This window comes from Scleropages formosus, chromosome 8, assembly GCF_900964775.1.
Source record: "Scleropages formosus chromosome 8, fSclFor1.1, whole genome shotgun sequence".
Classification (NCBI taxonomy): domain Eukaryota; kingdom Metazoa; phylum Chordata; class Actinopteri; order Osteoglossiformes; family Osteoglossidae; genus Scleropages; species Scleropages formosus.
The window spans coordinates 4795564-4819382 of record NC_041813.1 but is presented as its reverse complement, the minus strand read 5'-3'; the positions used below and the strand labels follow the sequence as shown (position 1 = coordinate 4819382).

The following is a 23819-nucleotide window of genomic DNA, read 5'->3' as shown; positions in this document are numbered from 1 at the left end:
TGTATGGATGAGAGAGCCAGTGTAAGGAGGGTATCTAGCAGTGTAAGTCACCGTGGTGAATAAGGTGTGTGGGCTCATAACACTACCTAGAGTTTGTTGGAAGTCGCTTTGGAGAAAAGCATCTGCTAAATGAGTAAATGTGATGTGCTGGTTATGTTCCTGTCAAGTGTGAATATTTTGCAATAGTTAAACTGCTGAGTGCAGGGGGCTGAACTTTTCAGTGGAGCGATAAGTGTCTCATTGTACATTTTCCCAGATGAGGTATTTATTCTAGCTAAACAATACATACATGCATTTGTTTCTCAGTGATGTTGTGTTGGAAACCATGCACCGAGAGAAAATTAGCGCCCTGGAATAAGTGCCTTTTCTGAGGAAATGCAGTTTCACATTATGTCTTTCATTATTCATTATCATTGTCGTTCATCTGCTAATGATTAAATTCATGTACTGAATTCCACTGTGTCATACTTCAGGTTTTATTGGTCTTCATTCTGTATTTACGTTGCTTGCGCTTGGTCTTTGTCAAATGAAGTAGCTTAATCCTCTTATGAGACTTTGCCCAGTTCATCTGCGCTGCTGAAGGGTTTTCTTAATGGTTTGTACCGAGCCAGAGTAGTGAGGAGTGGAGCCTGCGATGTGTCTGCATCTTGCAGTCTCTTTGAGACAACCATTTAGTTCATTAAATTAGTGTGTGAGAGACAGAGAGAGTGTGTGTGTTCCACTGATGTATGGATGAGTGACCCAGTGTAAGTAGTGTATCTTGGTGCTCTGGTTTCCTCCCACACTCCAAAGACATGCTGTTCGGGTTCCCCCCTGGTGCGTGAGTGACAGAGAGAGTGTGTTCACTGATGTATGGATGAGTGACCCAGTGTAAGTAGTGTATCTAGCAGTGTAAGTCACCGCGGTGAATAAGGTGTGTGGGCTGATAACACTATATAGAGTTCATTGCAAGCTGCTTTGGAGAAAAGTGTCTGATAAATAAATAAATGTAAATTTAGACTAATTCAAATCTATGAGCGAAAAGTGAAATGATCTTTCCTGTTTGGAAGTTGTATTCTACTAGTCCATTTTCCCAAGGTTTAATCTCTTTGTGTGTGTGACAAGTGTGTGTGCTCATTCTGCTGGTACAAGCAAGGAACTGGGGAGAAAGAGGGCTTCATAGATCACGCTTAGCAACTCATGCAGCAGGTAAGGCCGCGACGTGGAAAGCTTTGGCGTAACCGGGACCAGTGCAGTGGCAGAGAGGAACGCCGCTGATCCGTTCCTCATTTCGTTCTCATCAGCTAAGCAGCCGGATGCTGGGCTTAACAGTTTCGCACAGCAGTGGTCCTGTACTCTGTGGGCCTCCGGTGTATAAAAAAAAAAAATTGCATCAGATGTGCCAACTGCTCTTTCAGAGATGTCCCGGTGACGTTCGTCCAACATATCAACACGGAGCTGGGGGATCATATGGGCTATCGGCAGTCCGGCGTGGGGTGTTTGGGTGTTAATCTAGTGATGGTCATACAGTGGGGTGTGAGGATTACCCTGGGAACATTTTGGGTGGAAGCAGAGCTTTGGTATGAGCTGCAGACTCCGGGAGGAAGTCTTGATGAGCGGATCAGCAGACTAACGACAGCTGGTAGACTGCAGTCCCTCCTCTGTATCTTCGAACGGTGTCAGAGATGAGACCCATTTGACATTTGAACCGCAGAAAAATGCAGTTCTTTTTGAGACAACCATTTAGTTCATTAAATTAGTGTGTGAGAGACAGAGAGAGTGTGTGTGTTCCACTGATGTATGGATGAGTGACACATTGTAAGTGGTGTTTCTTGGTGCTCTGGTTTCCTCCCACAGTCCAAAGACATGGAAAAAAAAAAAAATTTTCCGCACATAGACAATTCTCCCACCGTGCTTTAAAAATTCTCGGAAAACGTAGAACCTATTTGGACGGTATTGTCGCAGAGGCGGGCAGACGTGAAAAAGGGATGGAACCGTTTTCTTTCTTTTCCAGTATCCTTTCGCATGAAACATTCTGGGAGTGTTTCTGATCACACTGTGTAGATGTTTAGAGAAGCAGCAGTAAAATTAGCCCTGGAATTCCATAACTGTTGATGTAAAACATTCCGCGACCGAGCATATGCCCGGGGTAATGACGCGGTGATGACGTTACTTTGGGCCAAAGTAATCACATGGCCTGTGCCTCTCGGTCTGCCTCTTGCCCCGACCCTGTGTGACCAGTCACTCTTCTCACAGTTACTTCCCTTAACAGGAAGTCCCCTATTCCCTACGTTTTCCCCACAATGTTCTAATGCTCTGGAGATTACTGCTGATGCCAGGTTCTGCAGCTTGAGGGTGAACGCATTCTTCATTTCTTGGATGCTTGGAAGACATATTTAATGACAGAAAATGCAGCGGTCCTGAGTGACCAGCAGATTTGTTCTCTGCAAGGAAGGTCCAACTCTGCATCGCTGTGCTGTGCACATCCTGTAATAGGGTAACGTTGTCTTCATTTAAGGTGCTACGGCTCATTTGGAGCTCGGTCTGTGTGGAGTTTCCTCCGGGTGCTCTGGTTTCCTCCCACACTCCAAAGACATGCTGTTCGGGTTCCCCCACAGTGTGTGAGTGACAGAGAGAGTGCGTTCCACTGATGTATGGATGAGTGACCCAGTGTAAGTCACCGCGTGAGTAAGGTGTGTGGGCTGATAACACTACGTAGAGTTCGTTGGCAGTCGCTTTGGAGAAAAGCATCTGCTAAGTAAATAAATGTAACGTAAGCTTGCAATTCAACACCTTTTTCTTTCCCCCGAGAATCAGAACCAAAGTAAAAGTATTTCTTCTGCCATGGATGCAGTATTAGTTGCACGCCGTCTGTGCGCCTGCCGATCCGCTGAGAAGGGATCTTGTCCCAGTATGGAAAAGCACAAAACATAATGTAAATAAGCATATAAAGCATGTATTTTGGTGCTCTTATGTAACAGGCCCAGAAATTCTTGTAGTGACCCCAGGTGCTGGCATCTAATAGATCTCTCAGATTACTATGGTGCTTTTCTCCAGAGCAATTTGCAGCATCAGGATTGTAGAGTAACCTGCAATGATTTACCCGTTTAAACAGCAGGGAAGGTTTGAGCGAAGCAATTGTGGGGAAGAACCTCACAAGGGTACTACGGTAAGGGCCTCGGGTTTAAACCCGGAGCTTCTCTTTGCGAGGCGACGGCGCTAACCACTATCCCACATGGTAGCTATTGCTCTTCTGAGTCACACACGCGTGACCATTGCAAGTTCTCTCGATACACAGTCAAGATTTTAATGGAACTTTTTTTAAAACAGGAAACAATATGGTGAGTTTTCATACTACCGGTTGGCAACAGAAGTAGCGATTCTTGGCTAAAGGTATGAATTGTGCTCGATTTTCCATGATACCACATCCAGTTTCATGAGTTACGTTCTTTTTTCATCTCGGGTGTTGTACATCCATGCAGTTCGTCACCGGCTTACGATAGCCGTCCCATCAAGCCTTACCGTGTTATTTTTGAGCCTTGACCCTCGATCGTAACGCCTAACAACTACCGCTCCGTCTATGCACAACATCGACTGGACTCTGCCACGAAGCGCCATATTTCTTATTGATTCGGTGACTGGATTTTATTCGCAAAAACATTTTTAAAGAACATTTCCATTGTGATTCCGTTCAAGTTACTTTTTATTTAAGCAACCGAAAACAAACGTACCCTGGAAAACAGATTTCGAAATGACAGTGAAAATAATAGCGCAGCATGGAAATATAACACTGTAGTGTATTTGCATTGTTATTCTTCTACATTGGTTATAATTTCACATGAATAATGTGTAAAAGTAGTGAAAAATTACAACAAAGCTGTAATGTACAGAGTAGCATCAATGCATGTTAAGTATTTATATATCCTTATGGTTTATGTAATACGGCATAAAGGGATTTACCACTGGTGACGAAGTCGACTTGTGTCAAGATTGTTGGAACAGAACCCTGTCCTAAGTTGGGGACCAGTTGTTTGTTACCACATACAGCATTTCATAAACAGTTCGGAACATTCTGGAATATTCAAACCAGTTTCTGTCGATGCTTATTCTTGCAGTTTAACACTTTATTCCTTCAGTCTCAGGAGTATTTAACAGACACACTTACTAACATATTTGTTACAAAACTATTATGCAAAAACAATTTTTTGTTGCGAACTATTGCATTCCATTTGAAATTAGTATGTATATTACAATACTGAAATTTGGGACATCTGGTAGTTTAGTGGTTAGACTGCTGCCTTTTGGCTCTAAAGGTTGCAGGTTTGATCCCCACCTCCGGTTGTAGTACCTTTGAGCAAGGTACTTACCCTCAATTGCTCCAGTAAAGTTACCCAGCTGTATAAGTGGGTAAATAATTGTAACCTTAACATTGTAAGTCACTTTGGAGAAAAGCATCAGCTAGACATGTAAATGAAATCCATTGGATGTAAAGTACCATTTACAGAGTGACTGTCACATACAATTCCATTCTGCTGCAGCACAGCAGAAGAAAATGTTTGGAGGTAGCTTTCCGAAAGTGTAACGAGTATAAGCAGAAATTATAATTAAATTTTTTGAAAGAGTTTTGACGCTATAATGAGCATTAGTGCCAGGCATCCTGTCTTGCCACACTGGTTATGAGACGATTACTGTAATGCCTTCCAGAGGAACTTGATTCCTCCCGTGGCCTCAGCTCCCCAAACCCTTGAATACCAGGCAAGGTAGAAACTCTCCTGTTTTGCTTTTGGTATTAAATGGAAGCAGGTATTTGTGTGTTCGGCATTCAGGTGGGTATAGCCAGGTATCGTAGCCCGCACCACCGAGATTCTCGTAAAATATCGCAACGGTTTGCGGAGGACGTGCAGACACCTGAATCGGACATACGTTAATTTCAGACGTTTCGCCTCGCGGCTGCAGATTGACTGCGCTCGGTCAAAGGCCAGACTCTTCCTTTGCTCCCCTGTCCTCGCCCGTCTGCTCGGAAAATCACGGGGAACGTTTGCATCTCGCTGTAAAGACCCTATTAAATATTAAGCGGGGATCAGGAAGACGGGACGCACACGGGTCACAAGAAGATCATCCTGCCGGTGGACAAGGAGACGATTCCTCAAGGAAATCGGCACAGCTTGTCCGCTTTGTCCCGTCGAGTGCAGGATCCTACTGTGACGGATAGCGAGACAGCGAGGGGGCGCGGAACCCTGCGTAAATGCACTCGTTTGCTTTTATCAGTGTGACGATGTCATTACCTACGCGGATACCGTCTGATTTAGAGAGGAAAAGCTTGGAGGACAACAGGCTCGCTGGGCGTCGTAGCCATGTGGTCTTCATTTCCGCTCTCTTCTCATTCTGCGGTGACTTTGTGTGGGAGGTTTCATTTAAAGTCCCTTCTAAGAGATAGAACGTAATAAATATCGATAAAATAGATATCTACTCCTTCCCAGCTTTCTTCGACAGGGTTGTCGGATCGCTTTCTCCACCTCCGGTTTATGAGATTCAGACTCGCTGGACTCGGAGTTATTAACTGTTATCGGACGAATCGGTCATCTGTTGGACGGACCCCGGGGATGCTGGGAGTCCTCACCCAGCTTTGTAATATTTCACTGTGGGTTGTGATGTCGCAGCCACGGCTGTGCCTTCTCCAGATGTCTGAAATCTGCACAAGCCATGTTGGGTGGGGAAAGAACCCCATAACAAGCCAAATTCTTGGCCTTTTACATGGATGGTCTCCTGAGTCTGATATGAGATCAGAGGAATACGCTGAAGTCTTTGCGATGGAAATGCTTCGCTGTTGTGAGAATTAAGTACGACGCCTCAGTTAAATCTCTGCCTTCCACTTCCAGTTGCACTACCAGCTCCGTCTGAGGCCTGGTGTTCTCTAAGGGTGTACCTCCCTTACGGCTGTCTGGGGTTGCGGTTTCTTTCTGCACCTTTGTTTACCTTTATCTGTTTCTATATCTGTGAGTTCAACTGTTTTCTTTAGTTCTGGGTGTGAACATATCCGCGCATGTATGTGTCCTCTGCTTTGTCAGTATGTGTATGTTAAATGTCTCCATTACAATGCGACAGGGTATGATGTGTAGTCACCAAAAGCATGCTTGACGGCTTATTCAGATAGCCTTCGGAAAAGGACCAAAACTTACATTTATTTATTTAGCAGACGCTTTTCTCCAAAGCGACTTCCAATGAACTCTATGTAGTGTTAGCAGCCCACACACCTTATTCACCGCGGTGACTTACACTGCTTGATACACTACATACAATGGGTCACTCATCCACACATCAGTGGAACACACACACTCACACACTATGGGTGAACCTGAACAGCATGTCTTTGGTGTGTGGGCGGAAACCAGAGCAGCCGGAGGAAACCCTTGCAGACACGGGGAGAACGTGCAAACTCCACACGGACTGAGTGGGGATGAAACCCACGTCCTCTCGCACCACCCAGGTGCTATGAGACAGCAGCGCTACTCGCTGCGCCACCGTGCCGCCATGCGACTTAGCTCAGGTAGCGCTGGCACTGGCACCTGGAGAGGTACAGCTTATTTCTTACTTATGAACGTGCATTTAGCTTTCCGTGCGCTTGGAAAAAAGTTAAACCCTGTGCCAAGTCTGTGCGAAAAAACACCGCCCTACCCCATTAAGACAAAACAAAAAGTTGCGTTTGAGTCACTGCTGTGGGCCTCAAGAGTAACCAAGCAACTGCACCACAACGACAAACGAATGTCTGCCCCATTAATCATCGTGCACCCTGGGTGAGGTCGCCGAATCAAGGGCGCAGCCCGTCCGTTGCCGCACGCCACGAGTTACCGTATAATTTTGCCGTCTACAGAAATGCAACACGCCGTTCGTTTGTCGTCCCGCGGCCCCGGCTTCGCGCCATTCTGGGGCGCACGTTACCGAACGGCAGCTTGCCTTCGTTGAACACCGATGTGTGCGCCGCCCATGTCGCGAATCAGCTGTTTGACATTGTAATACTGAGCTCATTGTGGCTGCTGAATGCATTATCTGAGCATGACACGGGCTGCACGATGCCTCGTGCTCTGACGCGCGCGAAAACATGAGCTGCGCTCTCCCTCGTAAATAAATAACAGCTGCTATAATAAGGGACGAAAAGCTCGAGGCAAAGAGGAAATTTCAAAAAAGTAATTGACTGGCTCGTTTTTGTAAAGCCCCGTTCTGTACGCTGTAAAGCGATGTTTTGTTTGCAGAACAATTTTTGGATTATGCGCCCTTGTGCTTGCGTGAATACTTGAATGTCTGCTTTCGAATCGCTCAAACACTAAGCCTCTGTCTGCGTGTTATTTTGGGCGTCTACAAGATCAGCATGCCTGTGACAGCTCTGTTCCAGTGTGTGTTTACCAGCTGCGTCTTTGTGCGTTTGTGTGAATTCCAGGGAAATAGGTTTGGGGGGGAGGGGGGGGTAGGTAATGATGTGGTGACCCAACAGTCTAGTTAAAAGTAAATGAATTCTGGGTGGTGCGAGAGGATGCGGGTTCGATCCCCGCTCAGTCCGTGTGGAGTTGTATGTTCTCCCCGTGTCTACATGGGTTTCCTCAAGGTGCTCTGGTTTCCTCCCACAATCCAAAGACATGCTCTTCAGGTGTGTGAGTGACAGAGAGTGCATATGTGTGTTCCACGGATGTATGGATGAGTGACCCAGTGGAAGTAGTGTATCTAGCAGTGTAAGTCACCGTGGTGAATAAGGTTTGTGGGCTGGTAACACTACATAGAGTTCATTGGAAGTCGCTTTGGAGGAAAGTGTCTGCTAAATACACACACCCACACACGATGGCTACAACTTCTTGTGCCGAACGGGGTCGCAGCGAACCGGAGCCTAACCCGGTAACGCAGGGTGCAAGGCTGGAGGGGGAGGGGAGAGACCCCGGGCGGAACGCCAGTCCATCACAGGGCACCCCAAGCAGGGCTGAAACCCCAGACCCACCACAGAGCAGGCCCCGGCCAAACTGGCTGTGCCACCACCCCCGACCCCCCCAATCTGCCAAATAAATACAGATGTAAAAGCCAGTAAAGCATCCGAAATTTTCGAAAAGTGATTTATAGGAGCTGGGGGTGAAGGACCGGGTGAGATGCAGACCCACTTCGAAACATAGAAAGGCTCAGAAGATGATGAAGAGGAAGAGGCGGCAGGCTGTCTCTGCCCTGCCCTGGACTATCTGTAGCCATGACTCATGCGTCCCTGGTCTGGGCATCCTCTGCTCAAATGAAGGTGCTAGGAAGGACATGGATGTCGTAAGAGGGGCCAGATCTCAACTGCAGCTGAGCTGGAATTTCTCTATATCTCTTTCACATCCAGCCGCACCTCTAAGTCTGTATGATATTTTCATTGTGGCACCTGGTTTGGGATTCTCGTACAAGTTAGAGGCTTGGAATCAGAGTGCGAGAAGCATGGAAAGTGGCACCCGAAGAGAAAAATCATCTATGTGTTGTGCTTATAGATGTGCCACCCATCAGTTGGAATCTCATTGGCTGGGGTAGAGGACGCGTGGGACGGCGTGGGAGCTGGACACTAGATATGAAACATGAAACGGTGCGGTGGGTGGATTCCTTTAGTGATCTGTAGGGTCCAGGGGCAGGTCCTTTGCTGAGGACAGGACGCATAATATGCCAGCAAGGAGAAAAATAACGTGATCCATAGCCACGATGGGATGATCTAGAAAAGTCCATCCGAACATCTCTCTATAAGTGCTTTTGATTCAACGTTGACTCGTGGAAACCCTGTGGATGTTTGTCCTAATCTGTTTGTTTTCAGTCAGATGGCTAATCGCCGATAGAGTGGCATAGCTCTTTTTATCATCGATATTGATTTTATCATTGATTATTATTCGTTTATTCACGTTGTTGTCATATTGGTTCTTGCTGTTCGGTCTTCCTCTTTCGTACTCACCTTCAGCCTTACTGATCGCGAAATCTTTTTTTAGAACGATCCCTCTCTTTGCACGATGTGTCCAAAGAAGGAAACTATAGTTCGTTTGCGCGTTCGTTCGTTCGTTCGTTAAGGTAGGTATTTTGGAAGTACGGCGTAAATGGCAATTTTACCACTTGGATTACATACCCCCAGGTGCTATGAGGTAAATATTCCATTGTGTCGGGAATGGTTGTAAAAATCAGGATGAAATAAATCTCAGACCCAAACGTCAGGATGGAAATTCCTTAAATCTCAAGTATTTGCTCTTGCTTGAACAAACAGGATGTAGTTGCACTTTATGGAACACCATTAAGTGAGAACACAGGCACAGCAGGGATGGGGGGTGGGGGATTGGTACTAAAAGATGGTATCAGGAAATAGCTAACATGTGCACTACTCTTTATGACCGTGGTAAATTGCCTCCGCTTGACATCAAAAGTATGTGAGGCCTGGCTTTCAACCTCATGTTCTCCGCGTGATTTCGCTGAATTCCAGCACATCGGGCTTGGCATGTCAGCGATGGTACGGAGGTGGCCTGTGCCTTACTCAGTGCCACACCGAGGGTTGTACACGAGCCAGGTTTTCAAGAGGATCAGATGGGGCGTCTGCGAATGGGGTGGCCAGCAATACAGGTTAGCGTAGGGGCTGAACAGCAATTTCAGCTGCTTTCACCCTGAAGAGGTGGTTGGTGAGCTACCAGCAGCAACGTGACAGTAAATCACTAGTATTATTATTCTGGAGTACAAGTAGTCTGTCCATCCATCCAATCCCATTCTACCTCCTCATATCCATCAATCCATCCCCATTCTACCTCCTTATGGCCATCCATCCATCAATCCATTCCCATTCTACCTCTTTATATCCATCCTCTGTCCCTTCTCTACTTCTTCTTGGCCATCCATCCATCTATCAATCCATCCATCAATCCATTCCCATTCTACCTCTTTATATCCATCCTCTGTCCCTTCTCTACCTCCTCTTGGTCATCCATCCATCCATCCATCCATCTATCAATCCATCCATCAATCCATTCCCATTCTACCTCTTTATATCCATCCTCTGTCCCTTCTCTACCTCCTCTTGGCCATCCATCCATCCATCCCCATTCTACCTCCTTATGGTCGTCTGTCCGTCCAGTTTCAAAAACCAGCTACCTTGAACAAGGTCACAGTGGACTGGAGCCCAACTCGGAAGCAATGGCCGCAAGGTTCAGCGCGGTAAACCCTGGATGGGACACCAGTCTGTTGCTGGGTGGCCACTCACTCAAACTAAGAGCAATCTCGCACTACCAATCCATCTGCACCGCATGCCTTTGGACTGTGGAAGGGAGCCTGAGCTCCCAGAGGAAACCCACACGGATATGGGGATGACATGCAAGCTCCGGACAAACCGAGCGGGGATCGAACCCACGTTCTCTCACACCACCCGGGCGCTGCTCGCTGCACCGCCGTACCGCCCCGGTAGCGATAGCATTCCTTTGCAATTGCTCATAATAGGTAAGAAGGGCACCCAAGGTGAGACGAGTCATCTGTCGGCAGGGCTTCCGATAGCAGATGTGTAACCTAAATATCCGTCCTGTCATCTGTCACCTCTGGAGCGATATAGCCGGTACTTTCTTTTCACGAAAAGAGCTTTGAGACCTAGAGAACCACCGTACCTCGGCCGAACGCAGCCCTCCCCCAAGGCACGCGCCGTGCTCTCATCTCCCTGCCTAATTCTCCCCTTTCCGTTCCTTTGTCTAATTTTGTCCGCCGCTCCCACTACTTCTGTACGGATCGCACCAGCTCTGTGCCCGGAGCACATACATCCTCATTGCCCCCCACCCCCCAAGGCCTGAACTCTGCGATACACTAATTGCTTTCCACTATTTTCAGCATGCCCCTCCCCTCGTGTCCCCTGTCTCACATCTCCCGGCCCCCAGCAGGCGCGCACGCCCACGAGCGCGCGCAGAGCGAACTCCCGCCGGCTGCGGTCGGCCAGGAGAACGGCACACCGGTTCTCCTCTCTTTCTGTCGTACGCGTGGAAAAAAGAGCCAGCAGTAATAAATGGGATTATTTTGCTTCTGACCCAGCTCTCGCCTGCGCCAGACAGTCCCCAGCCATTGAGATTATTTATTGCGATATTTATTATAAGCGAGAGCCAGCAAGGGGCTGAACGCGTGCCCTAACCGCATTACCCCGGCCCCCACAAAGCCGGCTACTAACATTACATGCCATCCGATTCCCGCCGCGGGATCACTTGATCTGGTTAGCCCCCACCGAGACCTCTGGAAGCCAAAGCGGGGAGTAGGTGTTAATTCAAGTTTATGTCACAGATGATCTTCTGGCCTTTCCAGAGAAGCTCTTCAAGCCAAACCCCTCTTCTGTCTCACACGCAGACAGGCAACGCCATCCAAACCACCTCTTCTATGTGGTTGCGCTACAGGTGGTGAAGTGGGTACCTGTCAGCGCCAAGAAGGTATTATGACCGCTGTCCACTGATAAATTGTTGAATAATTGCACCGACTGTGTCCGGCCAGGTCTTCGTGGCCGTGCGTCTAGGACGTGTCAAGACCCTACGTTGTCTTTGCGCCGTGCTCTGGTACCGAGCGGCCGGAAGCGTGGGCGAACGAGGCTTAGGAGGGTGTCGCCATGCGACCGGGTGGGGTTCGGGTGGGAGGCGTGGGCCGGCATGTCGAAGGATGAGCTCGAGTGGACCGAGGGTCACCCTCGTTGGACGGGCGGGATGGCGAGCAGGTCGGGGTTTCAGCGCCGGTTTCAACGGAGAACGTGAGACTAGCGCCTGCAGCAAAGTCTTGGCAATGCCGCCGCAATATTATGAGGGCTTTAAATATTACCACGGGACACGCTCCAGGGAAGTGAACTGGATATAACTGCAGAATCAATAAACAGCTGTTTATGAACTAAATAAGAGCGGTGGGATTATATTGCATGTTGAGAACATATCCCGCCCTACCTGTTTCAAGATGCCATAAATTTCTCCCTGAGCGCTTGTAATATTTGCATTAATGATAAATATGATTGATTTTTACCAGCGTGCTGAATGTGTTTTGAATAGATTTTGAAGAAAAGAAATATTATATATGGATGGTTGTAAGTGCCATTGAGCCCAATTCATAGTGACCACTGGGGGGGGGATTTTCAATTCAATATTTCTATGTATGTATGAACACGTGAAAAAGCAGAGAATTCGTGTTAAATCACAGACTTAGACGCCTTTCTCTTAGAACACACTTTTTGTCACGCTTCACAAAAATAGCATCTGTCACTTGTGGACTCGAAAGACATAATTATTGGCGCTGGAAACGTTCCTCTCCTATGCCAACCTTCGAAGGCCCGCCGACAGCAGTAGGTGGTGGGAAAATTTGGGGATGAGGAGGACCTTCGTGCCGTCGCCTGGGTGGGATCTGTGAGCTCAGCGCATCGAAGGACGGCGCTTAACGATAAATGTGTGTCGGCGGGAGAAGCCAGGGCGTGGGGGACGTGGGCCAAAATTTCTCCCGCTAGACGAACTGGCGCGTTCACAAGCGGCAGGAACCCTGCGGAATGGCCGGTATCCCTTCACCACGAACCACCAAGACCCTCTGACTCCAGCAACTGCCTTCAACTAGAACGTCTTGTGTACCATCATACCAGCTGACGAGAACATTATTCTGTAAAGGGGTTAAAGCTGTGATTTGTCATGCAAATTCCATTAAAAACATTGCAGCTCTTTATTTGCTGCTCTTATTTGCTTAAAGAAGTGTGCAGAAACAGGTGGTTTTTTTTTTTTTTTTTCTCGCATGTCACCTCGGCCGTCCCCGTGTGACTCCGCGTACGTTCTCGGGTGTTTGCGATGGAGGCGACGCCGTTTCGGGCGGCGGCACGGAGCACCGACAGGTGCGGAACTGAGTGAGGAAAAGGGGTTGGTGGGGGAGGCTCCCGAGCAAAGAGCCAGCACCCTGTAGGGCAGGAACCCGAGGGGAGAAACGCTCGAGGCGAAGCCACCCGCGTCCCTCGGATTTGTTCGGGAAGGAACCCATAGGGTCTGACTTGCGGGGCAAGCTGGGCTCCGGCTTCTTGGTCCCAGGGGCGCGACGAGAGGCCCGACATCCCTACAGAGTCGCGGAGCGGGTGACCGGACCCAGGACGCGTACGTTCCCCAGAGCGGCTCTGTGACAAATCTGGAAGGGAGGGACTCAAAAAATCAGTGTGCTGCTTACATTTTAGGGTCCAGTAAACACACTCATACAGAACGTGTGAAATCTCCAGTTGGCCACAGGTGTTTTCATTTCCTTGTTAAAATAAATAACTTGTTAGCGGGATTCTTCCCCCTGGAAATAATCTTAGCCACGATAACGGTTAACTTTCACTCCGATGAGCTGAACAGCTCTAACGTGTATATATTACATTTACGTTTGTTTATTTAGCAGACACTTTTCTCCAAAGCGACTGATTTCCAACGAACTCTGTGTAGTGTTACCAGCCCACACACCTTATTCACCAGGGTAACTTACACTGCTGGATACACTACTTACACTGGGTCACTCATCCATAATATAGTAAGATCGAAGTACATAGTGTATAAGTATATTGTAAGATATAAAGTATATATAGTTACATATATAGTGCATATATAAGTATATAATGTATGCAATATGTATATAGTATATATGTACAGTATATAGTAAGATCAATGTACAGTATTATTCAAACTAGAATACATCAGTTTTCTTTTCAGGACATTTACTGTTGCAGTCTATCATTTTTTACATGGATCTACTGTACCTGCTGTGGCACCATGGCATTTGGATGTGAGTTGAGGTGGCTTCCTCCACGAAGCCTTGCGTTTGGTCGTTTCCTGGGTTCAGCAAGTCCTGGTCCTTGTCTTAGTGACACAGGTAGGGAGTAAAAATACAAGTATACATAGTCTATGATTCTGGGCAGCACAGTTGCACAGCGAGCAGCGCTGCTGTCTCACAGCACCTGGTTGGTCCAATAGGACACGGATGTGACCCCCGCTCAGTGCGTGTGGAATTTGCGTGTTCTTCCCGTGTCTATGTGGGTTTCCTCAAGGTGCTCTGGTTTCCTCCCACACTCCAAAGAGATGCTGTTCAGGTTTCCCTACAGTGTGTGAGTGAGTGACAAGGAGAGTGTGTGTGTTCCACTGATGCATGGATGAGCGACCCAGTGTAACTAGTGTATCTAGCAGTGTAAGTCACTGCGGTGAATAAGGTGTGTGCGCTGATAACGCCACATAGAGTTCGTTGGAAGTCGCTTTGGAGAAAAGCGTCTGATAAATAAATAAATGCAAACGTAGCGCCGAAGAGCAGCACAACTGTAATTAGTCACCTTCTCAACGGCTGAGGTTGAGTGTAATTTTCCGACACACACGGGCGCGAAGGGCTAAGTGTCCTCTCTGCTCGACACCCCCTAAGCTAAGTACAGTAAAGCTGCGCTGCTACCTGAGCCTGGCGACACCCGCAAGACGATTCACCTTGCTGTATCCCGGCCGTTTTAGGATGCAAATTAGCACTATTCAAATGCACCCATCACATTCAGTGGGCATATGGGATATTTGGCACATTCAGTTTCATTTTCCTTCACTGCCTTCCAGGGGCTGAAGCTTTGGCTCATCTACTACATTTTCTAAGACGCAAAATAAACGCTACTAGACTTTAGAGTTCTTAAACGCCGATTTGTCATTTTCATTACGCAGCTGATGCACAAAAAAACCTCAACTCTCCGTACGCAGGGTCGCGATGAACGAGGAATCGCATATCTGTTTGTTACATTTATTTTGATAACTTTCAGTTACCCCCGGTACCATTTATCCTTCTCATTCAGGTCTCCCAACTGCCTTTATTTGTAGTTGTTTTGCAGGCGGGTATAAAGAGTAGACTTATTGTATCAAGGAGGGTGGAGGAGGAGGAGAAAGGAATGGGGCAGGGTGGTGTTTTTTTAGGGATCCTTTCAACTTTGTGAAGGCTCTGTTTGGTGAGGAGAAGTCTGGGATGTTAAGGGTAGAATAGCAGGAGCTGGATAGTTATCTGCATGAGGTGTACTCTGGTAAAGAGCATGATGGTGGACTGGAGTTGCCAGTGGATATCTCCCCCGTAGTGGAGATAAATTGGATGCGTGTCCCTTGAGGTAGGGAGAGGCGCAAGATGTAGTGCGGCGAGGAAGGGCCTCTTCGGCACCTGGCCCAAACTGGGTACCTTACCGGGTGTTTAAGTGTGCACCGGGTGTACTAAAATTTCTGTGGAGGTTGATGGCTGTCGTATGGAAGAAGGGGGTAATTCCCAAGTCGTGGTGGAGAGCGGGAGGAATTGCTGTTGGGGGAGGCCAGTTTAGGCCTATTAGCCTTCTCAGTGTCGAAGGGAAGATCTTCTTTAGTGTTGTGGCAAGGAGGTTGGTAGCGTACTTGAAAACCAACAGGCTGATTGATACCTCCGTGCAGAAAGCGGGGCTTCCAGGGTGCTCGGGGTGCTTGGAGCACACCAGTATGATTTGGCATCGGATGCAGGCTGCCAAGAAGAAGAAAAGAGATCTCCGTGTGTGTGTTATTGGACTTAGCAAATGCCTTTGGGTCGGTTCTGCACAGTTTGCTATGGGAGGCGTTCAGGTTTTTTAAGGTCCCTGGGAGTGTTACGAGACTGGCGACAGCCTACTTTGGGGATATTCGGTTCTATTTCAGTACAGAAAGCTACACGACGACTTGGCATCAGCTGGAGGTTGGAATCGTGGTTGAATGTACAATTTTGCCATTGGCGTTCACAATGGCAATGGAAGTTAAAAGGGTTTCCAAATGGGTTGCTGGCGGTGCGAGGCTGTGGGATGGGATGGGATGCGCCAACCCCCATTAGATCATTTATGGATAATAGGACGAGAGTTACGGCTAGGGCTCCTTGTACTCGTCGTTTGTTGCCCAAGTGCAACGATAACTTGAAGTGGGCTAAGTAGGTTAAGCCAAGTAGCTCAAGGAGTCTCTCGATTGTTGGTAGGAAGGTGGTGCAGGAGAAGTTTTGTATTGATGAGGAAGTAATTCCATCTATTCTGGAGAAACCAGTTAAGAGCTTGGGAAGGTGGTATAGTTCAGGAGCAGGTTGTGGAAGGTATAAAGAGCATTGATGTGTCCCTCCTTCCTGGGAAGTTAAAGTTGTGGTGTCTGCAGTTCGGGCTCTTGCCACGTATTAAGCGGCCGCTTACGGCGTATGAGTTTTCTGTTTGGGAGGTTGAGAATCTCGAGCGGGTTATTAGTACAGCAGTAAGAAAGTGACTGCTTCAGTAGCGTTATATGGTAAGGGCATGTTGGAGCTGCCAGTGAGAAGTTTGGTGGAAGAGTACAAGTGCGTGAAGGTGGGTCTGTAGCTGACTCCAGCAGAGTCAAAAGATGTTTGTTAAAAAAGGTGGTGCCTTAGATGTTTGGCAGGTGGTAAATCCCTTGCCTGTTTGTGGTTCGACTAAAACAATTGGTTTTGTGTGGGCAGGAGAGAGTAGCACTATGCAAGGGCAGACATGGGACTGGCAGCTGCTGGCTGATGTGGGCAAGTAGCTCCAGGTTCCGGAGGTCGTCGCGGTTACTTCACCGTACCCGGACACGGTGTTATACTTGGGGTGTGAGCAGATTGCGTACTTTGTAGCGTTAAGGGCCGTTCGAGGATGCTATTGGGGAGGCTTACGAGCACAAACTGTTGAAGTATGCAGATCTGTTGGCAGAGGCAAGAGACCATGGATGGCGGGCTAAGGTGAGACCGGTGGAGGTAGGTGTTAGAGGATTTGTGGCTAAATGAGTTGCATCGTTGTTGGGGGAATTTGATATTAGAGGCCACTCATTAAAGGCAGTGGTGAAGGAGATGTCTGAGGCAGCGGAGAAGGCGAGTCAGTGGTTACGGTTGAAAAAAGAGCAGGGTAGTTGGGGTTGCAGGTGGGTAGTAATGGAAAGCAGCTGGCAGTGATTAAGGAGGTGTGTTGTAGTTGCAGTTTCTGCTGGTGGGTATGAAGGTGTGGTGTCTAGAAGGTATGTATTGAGCTGTGGTTTAACTAGCTGTTGAGCCTCCTAGAGGGGTCGTGGGCCTAATTCAACAAAACACTGATGAAGGGAGGTGCCCATTTGACAACCTCAATGAAGTACTCATGTTGGTACCCTACTGGATTGGGTCTTTGCGTAGAGCCGTTGATAAATATGCATGGAGTATAACATCTTGTACGTTTTTGAACAATCACCATTTCTCAGAACACACCTTTTTTTGTGTAATCGCATGTCGTTGCAGCATGAATTTTATTACTAGGTTAAGATGTAGCGCTTGCTACATCTATAACAAGTATTCATTTATTTTTATAAGTATATTGCACACCTTCTGCATTACTTTAAGGAACATTTTAAAGAAATTACTAAAGTGCCTAGTTGTGATGAATGCTGTTGCACTTTTTGTTATCTGCAAACTGTTGTATTGTAGAAGTCAGATGACCCTGAGTATTTGCTGCCCTGTTGATACCAGTAAGTTTCGTTCTAACTTTCTGGCAATGGGTGGATGAGGAATAAACAGATGATAGTTGTGTTTTTACTTGAAACATAGCAGCCAGTGACTTAATGTAGTTGATGCTCTTCTCCAAAGCAACTTGCAATGTCAATGTATTAATTATTTACCCATTTATCCAAACCTTTCCCAGAAACACATTCTCCATGGGCAACAAAAATGGTGCTGGAGCATGGTAAGCTGTACATTTGCTAGGTTGCAGTGGTCCTACATTTGGAGAGCTTCACCCCCCCAGCTCAGTAATTTCAGAAATGTCACAAAACCTCAAATTCTATTTTCAGCACCATTGTCTTAAAAGTGTGACTTTTCCGTGTTTGTGCTGTCAATAACCAGAGTTCTCAATCATTTGTAATCCTACATTAGTCACATCAGTGAAGTACTAAAATGTCATGCTTTTGGATATGTGGAAACTCACAAGCTGAATTTTAAGTCCTCCAACACCTAAGGTACATTCGTCTATCGTATTGGTGAAGATGATGGAACTGGGCAATAACACTGTGTGGTATTTGGTAACAAGAATCTTTCCAGAAGTAGCCTGCCCTTGAAGTCTTGAGCAATCCTTGGAACCTCAGGCTGTTGTGGATTTTTCATCCTTTTATGTATTCTATATTTAGCCCCTTTTCGGAACAAAGTGCACTGGAGGATTAAGGAGTGTACCTTAAATGTCCAGATGTTACAACGTGGAAATGTACATAAAGCTGATCCCCACATCTAACCCTAGAAGGGGGAAGAAAGACTTTTTTTTGGGTAAATTGTAAATTTTATTGGAAAACCAAAATATACAACTTGGAATGGATTCTTTGAGGCATGGCTATGCCATAAGCAGTTAAAAAAAGGAAAAGAAAGTGACTAAAACATTAAAAAGCATAGTAAGAATCAAAGTTCTCTGGTATAGAACAGCAGATACAAAAAGAGTTGGTGTACGAGTACCTAGCGGAAAACACCCGTTTTTTGCAATAGTGCAATGCTGAGATTTTTCCGTATACTTTGTCCATAGTCCATGCAGAGAAACTCCTGCACATCAAAAATGTTTACATGCCAACATTGTTGCCAAGTTATTTCCAACTGTCAAGCAGCCCTGCTGTCACTTCATGGTGGGCAGCTGACAGCAGAGCAGATCAAGTGCCCTGCCTGCCAGGCCTCATTCAACATCCACATGTTCATTTCTTCACTCAAGATGATAGCAAAATAAAGGGAAATGAGGAATTGAATCCTAAATAGTATACATGCAGTTCCTTTGGACAGCAGGAGAGGGGGGGGCAGAGAAAAACATTTTACAGATAAATTAAAGGCAAATTTTATACAAGGGGGAGGGAAAAATCTGTACAAGGCCATCACTTCGCTGTCATCATTTGTACAAACTCTGTAGAGAGAAAACGGGGGCATTTTCAAACATCCCTTCATTGCTCTAAAACATTTAAGTTAAAATACCAAGGCTGATAAAAGGCAAGCCAAATCTTCAGTATTTGATCTTAACAGGGAAGATCACCAAGACTCTTAATTCAGTACTCTCCCATTGTCTAGTTTTTCAAAATTACTGTTGCAGTGTTCCAATCAAATGTTAAGTGAGCAGTTTAAGCTTAATCAAGTGAAACCAGAAGCTGTGAAAGTCATCCAACTACCTGATGAGCAAAATAACTGGTACATACCTTCATAGTTGACCTGACCATCTCCATCAATGTCTGCTTCCCTGATCATTTCATCAACCTCTTCATCAGTCAGCTTCTCCCCCAAGTTTGTCATCACATGACGCAGCTCAGCAGCACTGATGTAGCCATTTCCATCCTGGGTGGACATATGTCTAGACCTGTTAACACTTAAGTGTTTTGCAGCTTTCAGAAAAATGTCAAATATGAACAGGTTGTTAAAAGTGGCTACCTTGTCAAAGACACGGAATGCTTCTCTGATCTCTTCCTCACTATCTGTATCTTTCATTTTTCTTGCCATCATTGTCAAGAACTCAGGGAAATCTATTGTGCCGTTTCCTGAAGGAAGAAACATTTTGCCCACATTAATTCAACTGAAGAGGGTTGGTGCATCTACATAAAACGAAGACAGAGGAGAGATCCTCACCATCGGCATCAACCTCATTGATCATGTCCTGCAGCTCAGCTTCTGTGGGGTTCTGACCCAGGGATCTCATGACTGTGCCCAGCTCTTTTGTGGTGATTGTGCCATCACCATCCTTGTCAAATAGTGAAAAAGCCTCTTTGAATTCTGGTAAAGGGAACAGAAGAGTTTAGAGGACCATTTGGCAACATTACACTGGAACCACAAACTTCCTGAAAAGGAAGGGAATCATCCATCTTATGTATAGATGTACAAAATTTTTTTTTTTTTTTAAAAATCTCTGCCCTTGTCTTTTGGTTGGCCCCAATACACCACTGGGAATAAGTTGTGCTTAATGAGTAGAAGAGCAGAGCAGGAACTATTGACTTTGCAAAGAAACGCATTAGCACCACAAACCACTTAACAGCCCCCCCAAAACACCAACAGGTTTTAAATCAGTTAATCCTAAACTGAACCATTACCTCTAAAATGGAATCAGTTTCATGAATACTAACACTGTAAACATTTGCATCAGACCTCTAAAACCTCCAGGATGAAGATGCATGCCAGTGAAAGGGGAAGGAGGTAGCTGCAGCAGTTACAACGTAATGCTGCTAGGGACACTAACAGCTCTTGACAGCTTGATGCAGGAAGCTAGAATGAGTACTGACAAAAAACAGCTTGCCAGTGTCATGACAGCTGACATGTCCCACCTCAGTTACAGCAATACGGGCCAATATGGATAGCCACATCCAGCACCACTGACACCAAGGTGACTAGGATGGAAGGCCACAGGGTTTACCACTTTGACTTGTTACAGAAGTAGTCACCTCAAGGATTGCTTTAAAATACTTAAAGACTAAGTTAACAACTGCCACATTACACAATCATGCATCACCTAAACAATGATTAGGGGACCAAAAAAAGCTTCCTGTGTTACCTGCCTCAGTTACAAGGACAGGATAACTTAAAATATGTTTCCCCACATGGCAGATAAATCTTGAGTACCCACTGACTCAAAGTGGCACCTCAGCTATAACTTAGGTATTTAAAACAGGCTGCACCGACCTTGTCTCACCTTAGAGCCACTTAAATCACAAGTAGAACAAATTCTAAAAAAGTTCTCATTATGAGCAAAATTTGGAAGGAGAAGTCTGACATCCTCCAGTTTGCCACTGTATGATATTTTAGACCGCAAAATTACCTCTGGAATGCTTTTAAGTATCTGCCTTTGACACCACACAGACATACCCTTCTCAACCTTACTCTGGATTTTGTTTTGAGGAGCTCACCCAATAATTTGAGGGGAGTCATGAGTTGTTACAGTGCTCCTAAACAGTTTTGATGTCACATATGCATTAAACTGTTGGAAGTCAGGCTGTGCCCTTACTTTCGTTTCCATATGGCGATATACTTTGCAAAAGGAATGCAAGCTCATCCAAGATATGTAAAGCATGTTTCGTGAACCGAGTCTTTCTGGCCCATTTTAAAGGCCGTAACAACTGTGGATTGTAGTGCAGCATGGCCAGGGCAGGCCAGGCCAGCCCATTCACACTGGAGTTTCAGTGGGCTGTCCAAAAGAAGGCCTTAAAAGGGAAGAAGCAAGGAAAGACTGGAAATGGTAACTGGCTGTACCACAAGAACCCACACAGGTCCATGCACCTAGGAAGGAGAATAGAGTCATCTTACCAGCAATCTGCTCTTCTGTCAGTTGATCAGCCTACCAAAAAAAAAATAAATAAATAAAGGAAGTTATTTTACATTAGGTAATGCATGCAGCTGAACTAGGCAAAACACAGGGCTGACCTACACCTTTCCTCCTAAGATACAGCACTCCTGATTCAAGACCAGAGACCCACACCCTGACCTCAAACAATTCAGGGCACCCGGGAGAGTTTACATTCTTTACCAGTGCCATTTCCGCACACCCACACAGTAAAATGTAACTCAAGCATGAAAACATTTTATGTACTGATCTCAAGGGACATAATATTTCCTATAATATGCAAATGTCAAGCTATTTATACAACCACTACCTTCCAGATCAAAGGTGGAAGACATGAGATAGTATAGCCAACAAGAGGCTTGCACATAGAGAATCCATTTCACAAATGATAAGAGCACATTCAGCACTTTCTGGACCATGATTAAATACATATTTCAGGATAGGATGTCATCTACGTGCGGTCAATGGAATAGCGGACCGTTTCACGTGAGCAATATTAGGTGCAGTTGCAAACCAGTCTCTCCCGCTATGAATCTTCAGTGGTCACACATTTACCAAAAACCACTTATGAAGTTTATATGACATTTATGCCTGATACCTCTCTTGGCATCAATACGAAGGGAGGCAGGAGACTTCTCTTTGAAAAGATAAGCACTAATTAACAATGCACCCATCATATTTTAGTCACTTTGGCAAAAAGCATCTGCTAAGTCAGTGAACAAATAGAAACAAACAGGTCTGACAACTTTTTACACCATTTCGACATATCACATGCAATCTTGTTTGAAGGGAAAAAAAAAAAGAAAAAAAAAGGCTTCAGCAGCAGGCTGAGAAGCTTAGTTTCATGCAGAGTTCCCATCCATCAGCTGTCAGGAACCACTTGGCTTGGGAGAGTGATGTGGAGAGAGCAGATCCCATCACGTATGATCCAGTATTAACACATTTCCCCACATCAAACATTAATTTGTAACTCATCCCTCGCGCACGCAGACAGACTGCAGCAACAGGCGGGACCCAGTGCAGCGGCCACACACACCTCCCTTCTCTGCCAACCGATAACGTACATGCCTAAAAACGTCTGGAAAATTATGTTCACCTAATTATTTCACACAAAGTTATAAGTAATATGACGTTTATACGCCCTCAAACCGGTGAAATAAATTACCCCCAACCCGCCGGCCTGCTGTGTCATGTTTCGGGAAAACTCCGCAAACCGAGGCGTCAAAGTTCTTCTCCTGACACACACGTCTCTGAACGCACTAATCTGAAACCGCACAACGACAAGGCGGCCCACTTGCATCGGGTTAACTCCGAAATAAGCTTATAATTGAAAGAACTCACCATTTTCCTGCGCTTAATCACCGACTGGCACCAACACCGTTACACTCCCCTGCACGTACAAGACCGGATGGCGCCTCAACGCCCCCGACCCGCCTTTAACAGTTCTTCACAAACTCCTCCCCTACGCTGTATCTCTCCGCCGACCGGAGCTCACCTCGCTTTTAGCACAGACAGAAAAACCAAGAAACTACAGCACTAAACTGTAAATTTAAACATTTCATCCTTTAAAAAAATCCAACATATAACTCTATGCGTAAATAATTTTAGTAAGTATTAAAGCGTGCAGCTCTAGGCGTGGAACTATCTAACTGCGGAAGTGGTAACTGCGTGATACGTCCTGCGCCGTATAGGACCTTGTAGGAAGGGAAGGTCGCTTCTGATTGGTCCGTTCATACCTGCAATGCGTCACTCCCTTGGACATGCATGGTAGCGCTAGACTGCACATGGACGGCTGGAGGCACTGCGAGGAATACGAACAGTGATGATGGCTGCTTTCCGTTGTCCTGCTGAATACGCGGAACTCTTATATTCCAGCCAATGTTCAAGCATCTAGCTATACGTTTTCTTTTAATACCAGTCGTGTAAGGCTCTCAGTTTCAGGCGCAAGAGGATGTCAGTTAAAAAAAAAAAAAAATGCTGGATTTCAAATGGACTCGGGGGCGGGGTAAAGAATGACATATCTGGTATATGTTTTTGCCACAGAGAGTCAAAGAGGAAAATGCTTTCGGAAAGACGAATGCAGGAGTGTTCGTCTGTACGGCCTTGAAAAGGAACAATAGATTTTGTTAACGCATTTTGCCAACTTTCCTTTGCCTCTGTTAGGCCCATCTACTGCTCCCGTCTTAGCAGGACACCTTTCCTTACCCCCCAATCTCATGCATGCACACACACTAATGGAACTGCTTCGCCCTGCAAAAGCTGTAACTCATCCTGAAATGATTTCACTGTAGGGAATTAAAGCATGCTAACCTAGTGATGCAATGCAGCAAAGTGTCCGCAAAATACTCTCCCCATAGCTTGTAAAGCACCTGGAAGACCCTGATGACCAACGATGTCTCTGTTATCCCAGTTCACAACATTTACCAAAATTGCTGCAGGTTAACAAGGAACATCATGGATCGGATAAGACTTGAAATCTACTGTAGGTATATCAGAAGAAACACACTGGCTGAAACTGCTTGTTCGAAGCGGGGTCGCGGCGAGCCGGAGCCTGACCCGGCAACACACGGTGCAAAGC

At 46.2% G+C, this 23819-nt stretch overlaps 1 protein-coding gene across 1 annotated transcript; it reads right to left on the bottom strand.

The window, feature by feature from the left end:
- Positions 1-18203: 18203 nt before the first annotated feature.
- Positions 18204-22679, bottom strand: calm2a (calmodulin 2a (phosphorylase kinase, delta)). Its single transcript, XM_018725104.2, has 6 exons — positions 22583-22679; positions 21205-21235; positions 19540-19683; positions 19345-19451; positions 19116-19251; positions 18204-18829 (listed from the first exon to the last, which is right to left on the bottom strand). The coding sequence occupies exons 1-6, from the start codon at positions 22583-22585 to the stop codon at positions 18801-18803; spliced, it is 450 nt and encodes a 149-aa protein (XP_018580620.1). The 5' UTR covers positions 22586-22679; the 3' UTR covers positions 18204-18800.
- Between the last annotated feature and the right edge of the window lie 1140 nt (positions 22680-23819).